Source organism: Neomonachus schauinslandi, chromosome 16 (assembly GCF_002201575.2).
Source record: "Neomonachus schauinslandi chromosome 16, ASM220157v2, whole genome shotgun sequence".
NCBI classification, from domain to species: domain Eukaryota; kingdom Metazoa; phylum Chordata; class Mammalia; order Carnivora; family Phocidae; genus Neomonachus; species Neomonachus schauinslandi.
This window is the reverse complement of record NC_058418.1, coordinates 38,905,513-38,920,865: the sequence shown is the minus strand read 5'-3', so window position 1 is coordinate 38,920,865 and position 15,353 is coordinate 38,905,513. Positions and strand designations below refer to the sequence as shown.

At 41.4% G+C, this 15,353-nt stretch overlaps 1 protein-coding gene across 2 annotated transcripts in view; it reads left to right on the top strand.

Moving 5' to 3' along the window:
• Nucleotides 1-15,353, top strand: part of CDH11 (cadherin 11) — a 143,332-nt gene that overhangs the window by 113,260 nt on the left and 14,719 nt on the right. For both annotated transcript variants that reach the window (XM_021704156.1, XM_044911395.1), the window contains 4 exons: nt 5,493-5,746; nt 12,262-12,398; nt 12,855-12,988; nt 13,223-13,340. In XM_021704156.1, coding sequence (XP_021559831.1) covers nt 5,493-5,746; nt 12,262-12,398; nt 12,855-12,988; nt 13,223-13,340 — 643 coding nt within the window. The remainder of the gene's footprint in view (nt 1-5,492; nt 5,747-12,261; nt 12,399-12,854; nt 12,989-13,222; nt 13,341-15,353) is intronic.

Genomic DNA, 15,353 nt, shown 5'->3' with positions numbered 1-15,353 from the left:
ACTGGCTGCTCAGAGCATTTCCCATCTGAAGCATCCAAGGGCCACTGGCTGCTCAGAGCATTTCCCATCTGAAGCATCCAAGGGCCACTGGCTGCTCAGAGCATTTCCCATCTGAAGCATCCAAGGGCCACTGGCTGCTGGGCCCTGTGTGGAACTTGAGCCAATCCACTGCTTGATTTTCTTTCAAAATTGAGCCTGAGAAACAGCAATGATGGACTTTCCCCCACAGTCAGCTAAATTGTCCCTAAAAATGTGTCCTGGAATTAACTCACAGCAAAGAGGGGTTTATTGTTTGTCCTGGTTTTATTTTAAAAATCTAAAATTTACTCAATACTCAATATAGGCTAAATGAAGTCTGAGCATCTTACAAACATTTATTTTTCAGAAAAATCATATAAAGTAGATAATATTGTCCCGATGGGCAATGGTATCTCAATTTAATTATGAAGAGATTGGGGCTCAGACAGATTAGATAATTTGATCCTGTCATAGTCACATGGCTAGCAGCTCATGGACATGAAATTCAAACCCAGGGTATTCTGGAACAACTTCCCACTCAAAACATTTTGGAGACAGCTGGGCCAGAAAAGGATTGTAAAGGAAGCCAGATAGGATTCACTTTCAAATGAAGAAATAGTTACGGTCTTTTCTAAAATGGTTTTCCCCCCTGATTTACCACTTGAGAAATCAACACCTCTCCATCATCAAAGTGTATGGAGCATTAAATCTGAATTGGATGATGGGATTACCTTGGTTTTAATCAAGCATTCAGTTTCAGCTTGGTTTTGTAGCATGAATATTAAGCTCCTTGGTGTGATGGGAAAGATTGGACTGTAACACTGATAAAAAATTAATTTGAAGAATCAATAAAGAGGCCAGTAGCTGGAGAGCAGGCAGGAGTAGGGTTGGGGAAATTCCTGGGAGGAATCTTTTAGTTAGGGAAGCAGAGAGAGATGTGCTCTCGGAAGCTGACTTTTTGCAATACTTGCAAGCATTGTTGGGTTTGGGAGATAGTCTATGGGACACAAAACAAAGAGAAGGTAGGAGGTGACTCTTTCGTAAAAGAATATGGAAGTTGAGGTGAACTTTGTATACTTGGAAAAGTCAACATTAGTGACAAAAAATTAGTGGCCGTGGCAGCCTAATCATCGACAACGGAGGGCTGGGGTAATCACTCCCTCTGGTTTTCTGCTAGAAAAGTAGCTGAGTGACTTATGTGTTAGCACAGAGTTGTCAACTTACCTTGTTAATTAATATTACTTTCCCTTCTGCTTGACACTGACATATGAACATTGACATCAGCAATTCCTGCCTCCCACCCTTTGCTGTTCAAGTAATTGGGTAGTTGGTTATGCTAAGGTTGTCACCTGTTTTCAGTGTATTCAAGGTATAAACATGTACTGTGTCTCTAAGATCCTGAAACATTTAAATCACCCCATGGAACTCACACATCACAAATGAGCTCTCTGCATATGATTAATTTGCACATTTCCCCCCAATTCAGTGTGTTTATTCCAGGCAAAGGAATCATCTTCTATAAAGCACTGAAGTCTAGGTTTAGGGCACAGTATGATGTTATTTCATTTGTAAAAGAATGTTTGCTTGAACTTGTAGCACAAAGTTCTAAATGTGCACCAGGAAAGAAAAGAATTCTGAGGGGTGAATGTAGTTGTATAAAATGATGAATCCTATGGAAGTCATTATACATGATTTAATAATATAAGAGAATATAGAGAGATCATGGACGTATTTTCCTCTTAAAAGATTCTTTAATATGGTATTTTTACTCATTTCTTAATTCATTCACCCATTTTTCTACCAAGAGTTATTGAGTTCTTATTCTTTGTAAGCAGGCCCCTTGTGAGAGGCTGGACATCTAAAGTTGAAAAGACAGAGTCGTGGCTATAGGGAGGTCACAATTTAACAGGAGAGTTGAGTGAAAAGACAAAATAGAGCAGGTTTTCTCAGCCTGGGCATATTAACATTTCAGGACCGACGATTCTTTGTTGCCCGGGCTGTTTTGTGCATTGTAGGATGGTGAGCAGCATCCCTGGCCTCTCCTTGCTAGATGTAAGCACACACACTACAGCAGCCCACCTGTTGTGATGATTTAAAAATAGCTCTAGACATTGCCTCATATCCCTGGTGGACGTAGAGCAAAATCTCTCCCCAACTGAGAACCAACTGTAATAAAGTGTGATAAAATCTATGAATATGGGTCATGAATGACTTCTTACACAAGTAAGAATTTACTCCTAGAGAAGTAGGAATTTACCAGATAGATAAGGAGAGGAAGGTCCCCCCCACAAAAAAAAAGAGCTCCTGAGGGGCTGCTATTGTAGAAACAGGACACATTTAAGAAACTTGAATAAGTTCAGTCTTGAGAGTTTGAGTTGGATACCTTGGGACCAACTGAAACACTGTTCTTGGAATCCAAGGGAGAAATTACAAAGAACTGAAGAAGACAGAACAGGTTAGGGTGAAGAATTTAAGAGACATTTAGGAGGTGGAGTCATTCATGTATCAAATAGCTTAGGAAGCAATAAATATTTCTTGAGTATTGACTCTGTGTCAGACACAGTAAGCGTCGGAGTTGTAATGGTGCATAAGAGGGAACCTGCCCTCAGGATATTCAGACAGTCTCTGTGTGGTTAGCTGAAGAACCAGTGCGAAATAAAAATGAAACCTGTCGGTGGCTTGGTGGACTTGGGGAGGAAAATCCGATCTGTTCATCGCAACACCCTTGATCAAGTAGGCTCCTATTTATGGCACAGAGATCCTGGCGCAGTTTCTGAGCTATTTCCTTTGTACCAAATAAACTCCTTGTAAAGCAGTGTGAGAGCAGCATTAGAAGACATTTTAAATATCCCCTATTTTAAAAACTATTTTTATGTCCGAGTATTTTTTTATATTCTTTGTCCACATATATATACGTATGGGTCTATAACATTTGACACAGTTGCAATGCTAGAGTGATCTGATTTGTTAACTTAATGTCATATCATAAACATTTTACATGCTGTTATATAATATACATAATCATTTTTAATGACTACATAACATCCCATCCTATTGATGGACCATTATTTCCTTAATAAAATCTCACAGTTGGATTTGGTGCTTTGTGTGTATGTTTCCCCTGATTAGATATAACCCTTTATTAAATCTGACAAACACCATGCATTTTTGAATATTGTTTGTTTTGGTTTTCTGTTGAATTAATCCCTCAGGGAGAATTCTCAGAGGTGGGATTAGTAAACTAAGGGGTATTAAGATTTTTATGGTTTATGTAGTGTGTTGCCTCATTTAGCTTTATTTCAACTACTCATAACATGGATACAAATGTTCATAGGGGAAACTACCTTAAATCTTTTTTTGGAAAGAGTCAAGGTATAAATTGTAGGTAAATGTGTAAAGGTCATTCGTCCATCAGCCCTGCTCCCCATTCACTCGAAACAACTAGTGTAGACGCTCACTTGTTACAGTCAATCCTGGGGAGCGGGGAAGCAAAGATCAACAAGACTCAACAGAGTCCTTTGGGATGCCCCCCATCCAACCCCCACCTAGCAGGGGTGAGAATGAAGGACTGCAGAAAGGCAGCTCAGGGAAGTTGATTTCACAAGGCAATGAGGATTGGGCTGACTACCTGAAGACTTAGTCAAATACCACCAAACTAGGCAAGGGCATTCCAGACAAATGTTTGCAAGGATTTGGGGAGTTTTGCTTGGAATCTGAAAAGTATGGGACTGCAGTGTGACTATAATAGCCTCAGCATCAACAGTGCTGTCCATTGGGAACATGGCTCTGGGCTCTGGGTCCCTAGCCATATGCCTAAATTGAGTTCAAAAAGTTCTGCTCTAAAAGCATCAACAGGCTACCTGAGGTTAGAAAGTTTCTCCTTACCTGCTCTCAGAACTATCATATTCCAGTTTTTTATATTGTGTAATAATGGGAGAGATTTTTGAGAAATTGCAGCAATCTTGTACCTGCAGCCCATAAATAACATTCCTTTCTGCTGCTCAGTAACCCAGAGAAGGACAAAGAAGCTGCTGAGTCCCAGAAGGGTGGATCGGCTGTGTCGGATTTTCCTTCAGGAAGAAGAATGTTCCCTGAGTCTGGGGTGGTGGGGTGGGAAGATGATGGGAGAAACTTTGAATGCGTTTCTCCTTCCTGAAACTGGAATCGTCCTTAGCTTTGAGCTTTGTAGAATTAGGTCAGGACTAAACCCTATGATTATATGCCCATTCACAATAAGTGTTTGCCAGGCAATTGACAACAGCATGGCAGGCAGATGCTAACCTTAAAAGACCCAACTCTTTCCAAACATTTTGTAGTTCAGCATCATCCTGAGTGCTAATTAGAAAGTTCTGTTTTCCTAGGCATCCGGGCTTGTTTCTCTGCCACAGTTGTACTTCTCACCTTTGGCTGATTGATTCATTTGTACCTCCTCTCATTCAGAAACAGGGAGTGTTTACCATCAAGTTCTCAATAACTGCAGTCATTCAAATACTACTTTTCAATTTTTCTTGACTCTGTGTGAAATCTATACTGTTGATAATTTTTTTCTTTAAGTGGGCTTCTTTTAAACATATATGCATTCTTTTAACAGGGAAGCATTATTCTCACTGTCCTGTATCACTTGCCATAAATGGAAGGTAACCTAGAAATGACTGCAGTCAAATAAAATGATGTCATTACATTCTAGCTTGACAATTTTATCACAGTCGCTCAAAAGGAGATCAGGAAACATATCATGTATGTTAAAAAGTAGCACTATACTGAGGTTTACTGATGTATCCTTGACCTGTTTGGTAGTGGAAGAATTAGAAAAGGAGTACTAGTGTAAGTAACTTAATAAGTAAGTTAATGTCATTCAGCAAATCCATCCACCAAAGTTACCCATGAACTACCTGAAGTCATCTTAAGGGCCACTGTTGGTCTGGGTCCCAGACTTTGGGAAGTGCTACATGGTCAGAAAATTTAAAATTAGGTTGTCAATATAATTAAGCCAGCTCTGTGTGTGTGTGTGTGTGTGTGTGTGTGTGTGTGTGTGAATGTGTAGGAGAGGAGTCATCTAACAAGACATAACTTGTGCTGAAATTCAGGGGGTGTTTTTATTACCAAGATTCTTAGTACTTTACAGAATGGGCTACATCATTTACTTTTGTAGTGTTTTAATTCCTTTCCTTAGATGATTTTAGTGAGTGATTTGGACAGCCTTAGTGTTGTTATTATAGAATGAAGTTCATTTTCGATGATGTGGTCCTCCTGTGAATGTTGGGCTCCTGGAATTACCCACGGAACACAGTCCAGCTTTCAGCAATTGATTTGTCTGATTTTCTGACCAAATGGCTCAGGTAATTGGATATTGAATAGACCCTGATTTTCTCCCTTTGAGGAGCTATTCACTCTGCCCTGTAAAACAATCTGGTCTTTCTCCTCCATAATTCTTTCAAGGAATTGGTTGTCAATCTTCCCTTCTTTCTTGCCAGCCCGTAGATTTTGAAACCAAAAGAGCGTACAGCTTGAAGGTAGAAGCAGCCAACGTGCACATCGACCCAAAGTTCATCAGCAACGGGCCTTTCAAGGACACCGTGACAGTGAAGATCGCAGTGGAAGACACTGACGAGCCTCCCATGTTCTTGGCCCCAAGTTACATCCATGAAGTCCAGGAAAATGCAGCTGCAGGCACGGTGGTTGGGAGAGTGCATGCCAAAGACCCAGATGCTGCCAACAGCCCGATAAGGTATAGACATTTATTTAAAAGGCCTGGATGAGGAATTTTCGAGGCAAGAAGTTTTAGGAAAGTCCTGAGGGAAGCACCTCCTTCAGTTTCAAAAAGGGTCCAAGATGATCTGGTTCAATGCAGTGTAAACAAGATTAAGATTCAGGAGATGTGAGTTTGACTCCCCCTCTGCCATGAACTTTTTGGATTGGCTCTTTCAAGCTACCTAATTTCTGTCTGCAGCAGACTTGACAACGTGTATGAGGTGAGGCAGCTCTCAGCGGGTCCTGTCTTAGGGAGCTGTGCTGAAGTAGGAATGAGGATTATGAAGTAATCATCGTAATTACAATTTATGGAACACTTTTCTATGCTCCAGTTACTCTACTACGTGTGTTAGACATAGGATCTAATGTATCCCAGCAACTTTATTTTATAGGAATTATTGTCACTTAAATTGAGGGGACATGGAGTCTCCACGGGGCAAAGTGACTTGGCCAGAGCAACACAGCCAGTGAACAGGGGGCTAGGAGAGCAAGCTCTGTCTAGCTAATGGCTACTGGGCACTTTGAAGAGATAACAAAGGGCCACGCAAACTTAGGGTGCTTTTATTGTTATGGATCTATCTTTATAACTTAAAAAACTAGCTAGAAAAGTGATTCAGAACCCTGCCTTCCCCTCTCCCCAACCTGTGTTAATGACAGATGAGGCTGATGAGGAAGAGGATGGAGATGAGAAGGGAGGAAGATAGCCAGAGAAGGCTGGTCTCGCATCGGAGACATGGATGGGACAGGAATACACAGCTGCCTGAAACCTGCCCCGGGGTTGGATTCCAGAAGCTGGTTATTTGTCCATGGCCCTTCCACTAATGCCATTTTTTAAAAAAGATTTTGTTTATTTATTTGAGAGAGAGAGAGCGAGAGAGCGGGGGAGGAGCAGACGGAGAGGGACAAACTCTGCGCTGAGTGGGGAGCCCCACGCAGGGTTTAATCCCATGATCCTGAGATCATGACCTGAGCCGAAATCAAGAGTCAGACGCTTAACCGACTGAGCCACCCAGGTGCCCCCGCACTGATTCCTTTCTCACCTGGACTTCTTCCTCTGCCTCCTCCTGGTCTCCCTGCCTCCAGTTTCTCACCCACCTTTCTGTTGTCCTATAGCCAGACTGAGCATTTTTAACCACACATCCAAACATCATATCAGACTTCAGACATCAATGATCAAACTGTTCCCCCTTGCAGCTCCCTCCAGAATAATCCCAACTCTCTTATTTAGTGTCTGGCTCTTCTTGGAGCCTCTCCGCCCCGATTCCTGCTGTGTCCTACTCATCTCTTCCCTTTTCAGTCTACTTTCCTTTGGCATCAGACTCTGAATTGCAGCTAAATTGGGCCACTTCCTATTCTTTGAATCAAATGTACTCTCTCCTGATTCCTGACCTTCGCATGTTCTTCCTCCCCAGGGGAGCTCTGCTCCCCTTTCTTTCAAACTTGCTACATGATACTCATTTATCCCACCTCCACTTGGGTGTCACCTTATCTAGAAATTCTTCCAGGGCACCCTACTGATTGATCAGATGCAGTTTCCACCTCACAGTGCTCACCACGCAAAATCACAGTGACTCCTTATGTTATGTGTTGTCCTTGGCACACACAAAAAGGGTCAGGGAATGTCTGTCAGGTTCTAGGGTTGATAAGCTATAGCCCACAGGAAAAATCCAGCCACCAGTTGCATTTTGAGGAACCTCTATACTCTTTTTCATAATGGCTCTATCTTGAAGAGGTATCTTCACTCCCATGTTCACTGATGCATTATTCCCAAAGCCAAGACATGGAAACAACTTCAGTATCCATCAATGGATGAACGGATAAAGAAAATGTGATATATATGGGTGTGTGTGTGTGTGTGTATTATAAATTAGGCTTAAAAAGACAAGGGAATCCTATCATTTGTGATAATTTAGATGAATTTGGAGGGCACTCTACTAAAAGAAATTAGTCAGACACAGAAAGACAAACATAGCATGATACTACTTATATGTGGAATCTAAAAAAGTCAAACTTTGGGACGCCTGGGGGGCTCAGTCAGTTAAGTGTCTGCCTTCGGCTCAGGTCATGATCCCAGGGTCCTGGGATCGAGTCCCGCATGGGGCTCCTGGCTCAGTGAGGAGCCTGCTTCTCCCTCTGCCTGTCGCTCCCACCCCTGCTTGGGCTCTCTCTCTGACAAATAAATAAATAAAATCTTTAAAAAATAATAAAATAAAAATTAAAAAGTGAAACTTCGAGAAACAGAGAGCAGAATGGTGGTTGCCAGGGTAGTTCCCACTAGGGGGTGGGGAAATGGGGACATATTGGTCATAGCGTACAGCTTTCAGTTATGAAATGAGTAAGTTCCAGAGATCTAATGTACAGCCTGTTAGCTATTTTGAAAAATGTATTATATACTTGCAATTTGCTAAGAGAGTCCATCTTAAGTGTTCTCACCACACACACAGGAAATAGTAACCAGGAGAAGTGATAAATATATTAATTAGCTTGAGCATGGTAATCATTACATAAACTATACTTATAGCAAAACACCTTATTGTACACATTATATATAGACTTTTTATTATTTGTCAATCATACCTAAGTAAAGCTGGGGGAAAAAAGGAAACAAATCTGAGCATCAAAAAACATTTTGCCATGAACAATGGAGTTTTTCTGTTGACACCAAAGAAAATGCTGAAAGGGCAGGAGGAAGACCCAAATGAAAATGTTGTTAGTTGCCTTTAAATCCTTGAGTGTTGTCCCTTTTGGGAGAAAGGAAGAGAATTGCCCTTTAATGGGCATCTTCTTAGCCCCAGACAATGTGTTGCACTAAGTTATTTAAACTAATCCTCAGATAACCTTTGAAGCTATGACTGCTTTAGGATGCAATAGATGGAAATACTTAGCCTCAAATGGGTGACATGCACTCTTCAGAGTCACCTAGCCAGGTGAGTATAGAAGACTGGGCTTCAGCGCAGATCTGCCTTCAGTCCATTTTGAGCTTCTTACTCTAGCCAAACAGCCACCAATAAAAAAATTTCCCAAGCAGGTTTGAGTACCGTGTTCTCTCTATGCAGGAAGAAATATTACATAATGACTGAGGACTGGCGTAACACCACCTTTAAACTACAGAAATGTCCATGGCATGGATTTTTTTTTTTTTTTAAAGATTTTATTTATTTATTTGAGAGAGAGAGAGAATGAGAGACAGAGAGCACGAGAGGGAAGAGGGTCAGAGGGAGAAGCACACTCCCTGCTGAGCAGGGAGCCCGATGTGGGACTCGATCCCGGGACTCCAGGATCATGACCTGAGCCGAAGGCAGTCGCTTAACCAACTGAGCCACCCAGGCGCCCCCATGGCATGGATTTTAAATGAGTTAGCTTTGGCCTTAGAATATCGAGGTGCATTAGCAATGCACTGGAAGAGTGATGACGTAAAAACACTTGAAACAACTGCTCATTTCCTCTGTGCCTCTTGTCTCCAGGACCCACATCTGCGGTAGCTGTTCTGTGCATGTAGGCAATTTCCGTGTCTATAATTATCCAAAGATGCTCAGTACGGCCCTTGAACCCCCGCTCCTTATCCACTCAGTCCCTGTTCCTCAAACAAATTATAGAACATTCAAATCTTTTTGTGTGGTTTGTCTCCTGTCCTGCTGTCCGCACTACCTAATTTCCTGATTGTTTATCTTCCCCTGTACAGGAATTCATGTCCTTGGACATGTGGGCAGGACACTATAGTGTCAACCAAACTCTTAGCTGCGTGGAAATTTTGCAGATCTTTCTTCTCAGACTCTGTAGCATGAGATACACTTTTGTTCACTGTTGGCTTCTGGAGATATTCTCTCTTCTTAGGTTCCTTGGCAGTAATCTGTTCATGCCTGAGACAGCACCACCCTGGGGTCTTCACTAGACTTTGATCCCTGTCCAGACAGTGGGGGCTCCCTGAGACACATCCTTTTGACTTGGACCTCGCTCTCTCTGTGTCCCCTCATCTACAGCATTCCTACCCCTGCGTGACTGAATTGAGTTAATGCTCCAGATTCTCGGCCTCAGGGCTGATCTTTCTCTCTAATTCCACTCCGTACCTATCCTGCGGTCTGCTGTGAATTTTCACACGCTTGCTTTTTTCCTTCACTCGCTCACTCATTTTTTTAAAACTTATTTTTGAGCTCATACTTGTTGTGACACCCTTAAAAAGAAAGAAACCTGACTCCACCTTGATTCTGTGAAACCTGAGGTAGAGCTGACTTGTTACTCTCTCAGCGTGGCAGCATATCCCTAGTGGAATTCTGAACTCTCCTTCTTGCTAAGCTGCCTTTGTTTTTGTGTTTCTCAATGTCTCCTTCTCTGACACTCAGGCGAGGAACTCTCTAGGACTCTCCCAGCCTCCTCCTGGTGCTCTCTTCATCACACAGTCTTCTGTCCCCGCTCTCACTCCTATACCAGCTCCTGTACCCTCTCACCTCATTCAGAGCCTAACCATGACTCTACCCTTCCTCTACTCTCTCTCTTGCTTAGACCATCTTGCCCGTCCTACCTTATTAATCATCCCCATGGCCAATTCCATTTATTTGTTCCTCTGATCAAAAGCCTTCTATGATTTTTCACTGGCTGTAGGATGAAGGTCACACTCTGTACACTGACATCTGAGAACTTCCATGGTCTGTCCACAGTGTGTGACAGCAGTCACAAGAAAAAGAAGAGCAACTGTGACTTGTTGTACTGTTTACAGTATGTGAGGCGCTAGGTTATATACTTTACCATGTATCATCATTTCATGTAATTCTGTAATTCTTACAGATAAGCTAAAAGCTAGGTACTGTTAATATTCCCATTTAAGAGATAAGTCAGCTGAGATTCAAAGAACCTAAATGGCTTTTCCAATATCACCGAGCTTATATGTACTGGAGCATGAACTTGTATCTGGGACTTTACAAAACCGAAATTCATGCCCTTCGCTTCTAGAGAATAACACTTTGCATTGTTAATTATCTTTCTCCCTGTGAATGTGTCTTGTCATGTCAACTAGATAGTAAACTCCCTGATGGCAGGGGAAAAAGAAAGTCTATTATTTTTGCCTCCTTTTCACAGAGGGCTATCTGCTGAAAGCTATGTTCCTGAGCCTCTCCTGACAGTTACGAGGTGTAAATGGTTTATCTTCAGTTTCCTGACTGGGGCAGGGGATTCATCATTCCATTCCCACAGGGAGCTTCAAAGTTGAATGATATCGTGGATGAGCTCTTGTCTTTTATACTGTGAAGTGCAGCTCCACGTGGGGGACCTCTGTGGAAACAACATGATGTAGAAGTGGAAGATCTGGGTTCTAATGTTGGGTCCCCCAGGAACTAGATAATCGGCCATTTGCAAATCCCATCATTTGTAAATTGAAGAGATTAAATTCTCTGACATCCATGGTCTTTGCCACCTTTAATATATCTTGGCTTTTATGACCCTCAGTGAACGCCTTCAGACATATGTATTCTGTAAACTTTAGGAAAGCATAGCTAAGCCCCCCAAGAGCAGGAAACTACCCAATTATGAAGCCCAGTATAACTCCCAGAATTAATCTAACCACTATTGCTCTGCATTTTGGAGACAGTATGGCAGAGTGAAAAGGAAAGGGGCTTTGGAATTCAACAGACTTATTAAAAGCCAGCACTCTGTTACTTACAACTCCAGGTACCCTGGGCAAGATATTTTACCTTACCACACCTCAATATAGGCCATTCTTCTTGTCCCATCTCCCTCTTCCCTTTGCCATAAATACAATCCAGTAATATTCTGGAAATTATTTTGTCTTTTGTTAGTAAAAAGCAAATTTTCTAGTGGACAGGAGTAGCTAAAACCTTCCAGCTATGCTATTAGGCACAGCCCATCATGCAAGTATGGGCAGAATGTTCTATAAATGAAGGACTAAGGCTGCTTTGCATATTTCACCATGGAATTCAGAACCAAGCTCCCTGGGAACCCCTAAAACCAAATAAATAAACTAAATAAATTCATTCAAAATAGAGTTAGCATTTTTCTTTAAATAAGGAGAAAACTGATTTTTTAGGACCATAAATGATCCTTGATGATAAATTTAGATAAACTTAAAACTATTTACTATTTAATAATGCAAAAATCTAATAAAGGTTTGATACATTTGTGACTTTCTGAGTAGTTTGGGAGCAAGGCAATCCCACTTCCAAAATGCAGTTTCATAAATATTCAGATAGTGGGTGATTGTAGTAAATATGAAGAAATATGCAACATGTCATTAGGCTTCTCAATCAAATATATGCTAAACAGCTCTTTCATTCATTGTACTGAATAAAGAATTCCAATGTGGCAAAATGATTTCTAAAAAAGATTCATGTATGAAGTTTAAAAAGTAAATTTGATTAAAAAGGAAACCTAGCTGAAGCAATTCATTGAAAAAGTTGTTTCAAATATAGCATGGAGAAAATATTCAAATATTAAGCTGCTCGGAATGTCTCTGTCTAATTGCCTCATTTGCATTCTGCTTAGGTATTCCATCGATCGTCATACTGACCTCGACAGGTTTTTCACTATTAATCCAGAGGACGGTTTTATTAAAACCACAAAACCTTTGGACAGAGAGGAAACTGCCTGGCTCAACATATCCGTTTTTGCAGCAGAAATCCGTAAGTATTCTCCTAAGGATTTTGATTCTACTTTACCAAATTTTATTCCATCAGACTCTATATATATTCTGGAAAATGACAGACAGCTGAGATAGAATATATTTTTTAGTCTTAAGCATATTTTTTCAAACTTTAAAATTTATTATTGGTCATCTATTGAAGATGACATATAAACACATAGAGATATTTTCATTTTATTTTTTATTTTTTGGCAGAACTGGGTATAGTTTTGGCAAGTGAGCTGATAGCCCTCAGCCGCTTGGAACTCATGGCCATCACCGAGGGATTCCCCACTTTATCCTGCCACTCAGGATTGTCTAAACCCAGAGCAGCAGGGCCCTAGGAGCCAAGATTTGTAGGTGCTTACTTACCTATAGACCAGTGGTTCTCAAACTTGCTCACACACTGGAATATCGTGGAAGGCTTGTATTTATTGTCTGAATTCTCTTCTTTCAGACAACCGGCATCAGGAAGCCAAAGTCCCAGTGGCCATTAGGGTCCTTGACGTCAATGATAATGCTCCCAAATTCGCCGCCCCTTATGAAGGCTTCATCTGTGAGAGTGATCAGACCAAGCCACTTTCTAACCAGGTAATGATGCTGTCCTCTTCCCTGGCTATAAATGAGGCATTTGGAAACGGAGTTTGGTCTTGAGAGCTTCACGTAGAGATACTTCCCACTGCCCAAGAGGGCTTCAGAGCCCTACTTTAGCTCTGTAGCTATGTTCTCTTGTTAAACCCAGGCTTCTTAGCCAGCCAGGAATTTTTGAATAAATGATGTGTCAATGTCAGCATGATTTATTTATGGACCATCTTTCTCTTTCAGCCAATTGTTACAATTAGTGCAGATGACAAGGATGACACAGCCAATGGACCAAGATTTATCTTCAGTCTACCCCCTGAAATCATTCACAATCCAAATTTCACAGTCAGAGACAACAGAGGTTCGTACCAAGGTTCCTATGCATTCAGAGAAGTAGAAATGGAGAATGAATGGCTTTTATATTGCAGAGCACAAGTGTTTTGGTGCATATGAATAAGTGAGTCTAATTTTATTTCACTCTTTTTGTTGGCTTTGATATTCATGAAGCAGTAGGAAAACCAAGTGGGGAAGCTTACAGGGTCAATGTGCAAACAACTTCATTTATCTTTTTTTAAGAGATTGATAAACCCTTGGGGGGAAGCATGGCTCTATGAATATTGATATCAAGTAAAGCATTAAAAAAGATTAGTTCAACATTGTAAGGCAATGTAATCTTTCAGCTGGCCTTCCCTTTCAAGCATGGTTTTAATGCAGTGTGGTTGGGTATAGAGCTTGAAACCTAAAGGTGGTTGCAGAATTATTGCCTAAAGGGCATGAACAAAGCATCGTTTGGCAACGGTAAACATGGCAGAATTTACTATCATTCCTGCTTCTAATTTCATCAGAGAGCTTCTAGACTCACGAATTATTTGAAATAGTTGTTCTTGTTGTATAGGACCAAACTGATAGAGTCCCTTGACAAAGTTGGTAGCGAGCCAGGATGAAAAAATAAGTTTCCTGATTGTGGCCAGGATATTTTGGTCTGCAGCTGTTCCTATAAGCTGGTGACAATGCAGGCTGTGGAAATGGGAAGATGGATGCCATCATTTGACATAGGAATAAAAGGTGGTCCTCCTGAGTATATAGGCTTTCATTAGCCACACACTTGGTATGCACTAGGTTATAGACTGATTGCTTTCCCAGTGACTGAGATCAGGCTTAGAGGAGCTTAAGTTAACCTAATAAGTATTATCACTTTTCCCATCTCTGTTATCACTATTATCAGTATCATAAATCCCAGCAGCTATGCTCCAGACAGCACATCCAGACCCTCCCTACACTCTCTAATTTCATTCTCTCAGCACACCATCGGTCAGGATGATTATTAGCCTTCCCATGTGAAGGTGAGGAAAAGGAGGCAGAGAACCATCAAGTGACTTGTTCAGAGTCAATCAGCCACCTAGGAGTTAGACCTACGTCTTAAACCCAGGCTCTCAGAGGCTAGAGGTTACAGCCCTAACCACTGGCTCTACTGGGTTGATTAATATTAAAGTAAGGGAATTCCCTATGCTGCTTGGATTTGAGGGGATGGGATCTAACATACTTTATTATTATTTCTGAAACTCATTTGAGCATTTAATTATGGCTTTTTTTAAATCAAGCACATATCAAGGGCCGCCCAGGTGGCTCAGCTGGTTAAGCATCTGCCTTCAGCTCTGGTTATGATCCCAGGGTCCTGGGATCGAGCCCTGCATTGGACTCCCTGCTCAGGGGGGAGTCTGCTTCTCCCTCTCCCTCTGCCACTCCCCTGCTTGCTCTCTCCCTCTCTCTCTCTTTCTCAAATAAATAAATAAAATCTTAAAAGAAATAAATCAAGCACATATCAAATGAGACTGTGGGATAAAATGTCCTAGATGCCATGACAGATTTTTCTTTCCTGATGCCTTGCTCTCCACAGTGGTCGTGCTCTTGAAAGCCTGGGTGTGAAGGTAGTTACACGAGAGACCTGTGTTTTCAAGGAACCCTATAAAACAACCTGTCCTTCACTTTGTCAGTGATTCCTATCATTTTGAAATAGAAACAGTACTTGGAGGCTTTAATTTTCTATTTCATCTAGGATTTTTCTTTTACTTGTTGGCTTTGGTTGATGGGCACCTGTGAGTGCCTTAAGCACCTTTAAGAGATAACTCTACTCAGCACTGAGATAGATGAGTAGTTCTCAACTGGGAGCTCATGTACCTCTAGTGCTACACGTGTATGATATAGGAATTTCCTTTCGTAAATGTACATTTCTCCAAAGCAGGGAGACCCTGACATGTAGTGGCCATTTAATAAGTGTTTCCAGAGCTGAACTGAAGAAGGTAGCACACACAATGTTTTCATAATACTTTCTAAGATATGTGTACACTTTGAGTGCATGAGAATCCCTGCCTCC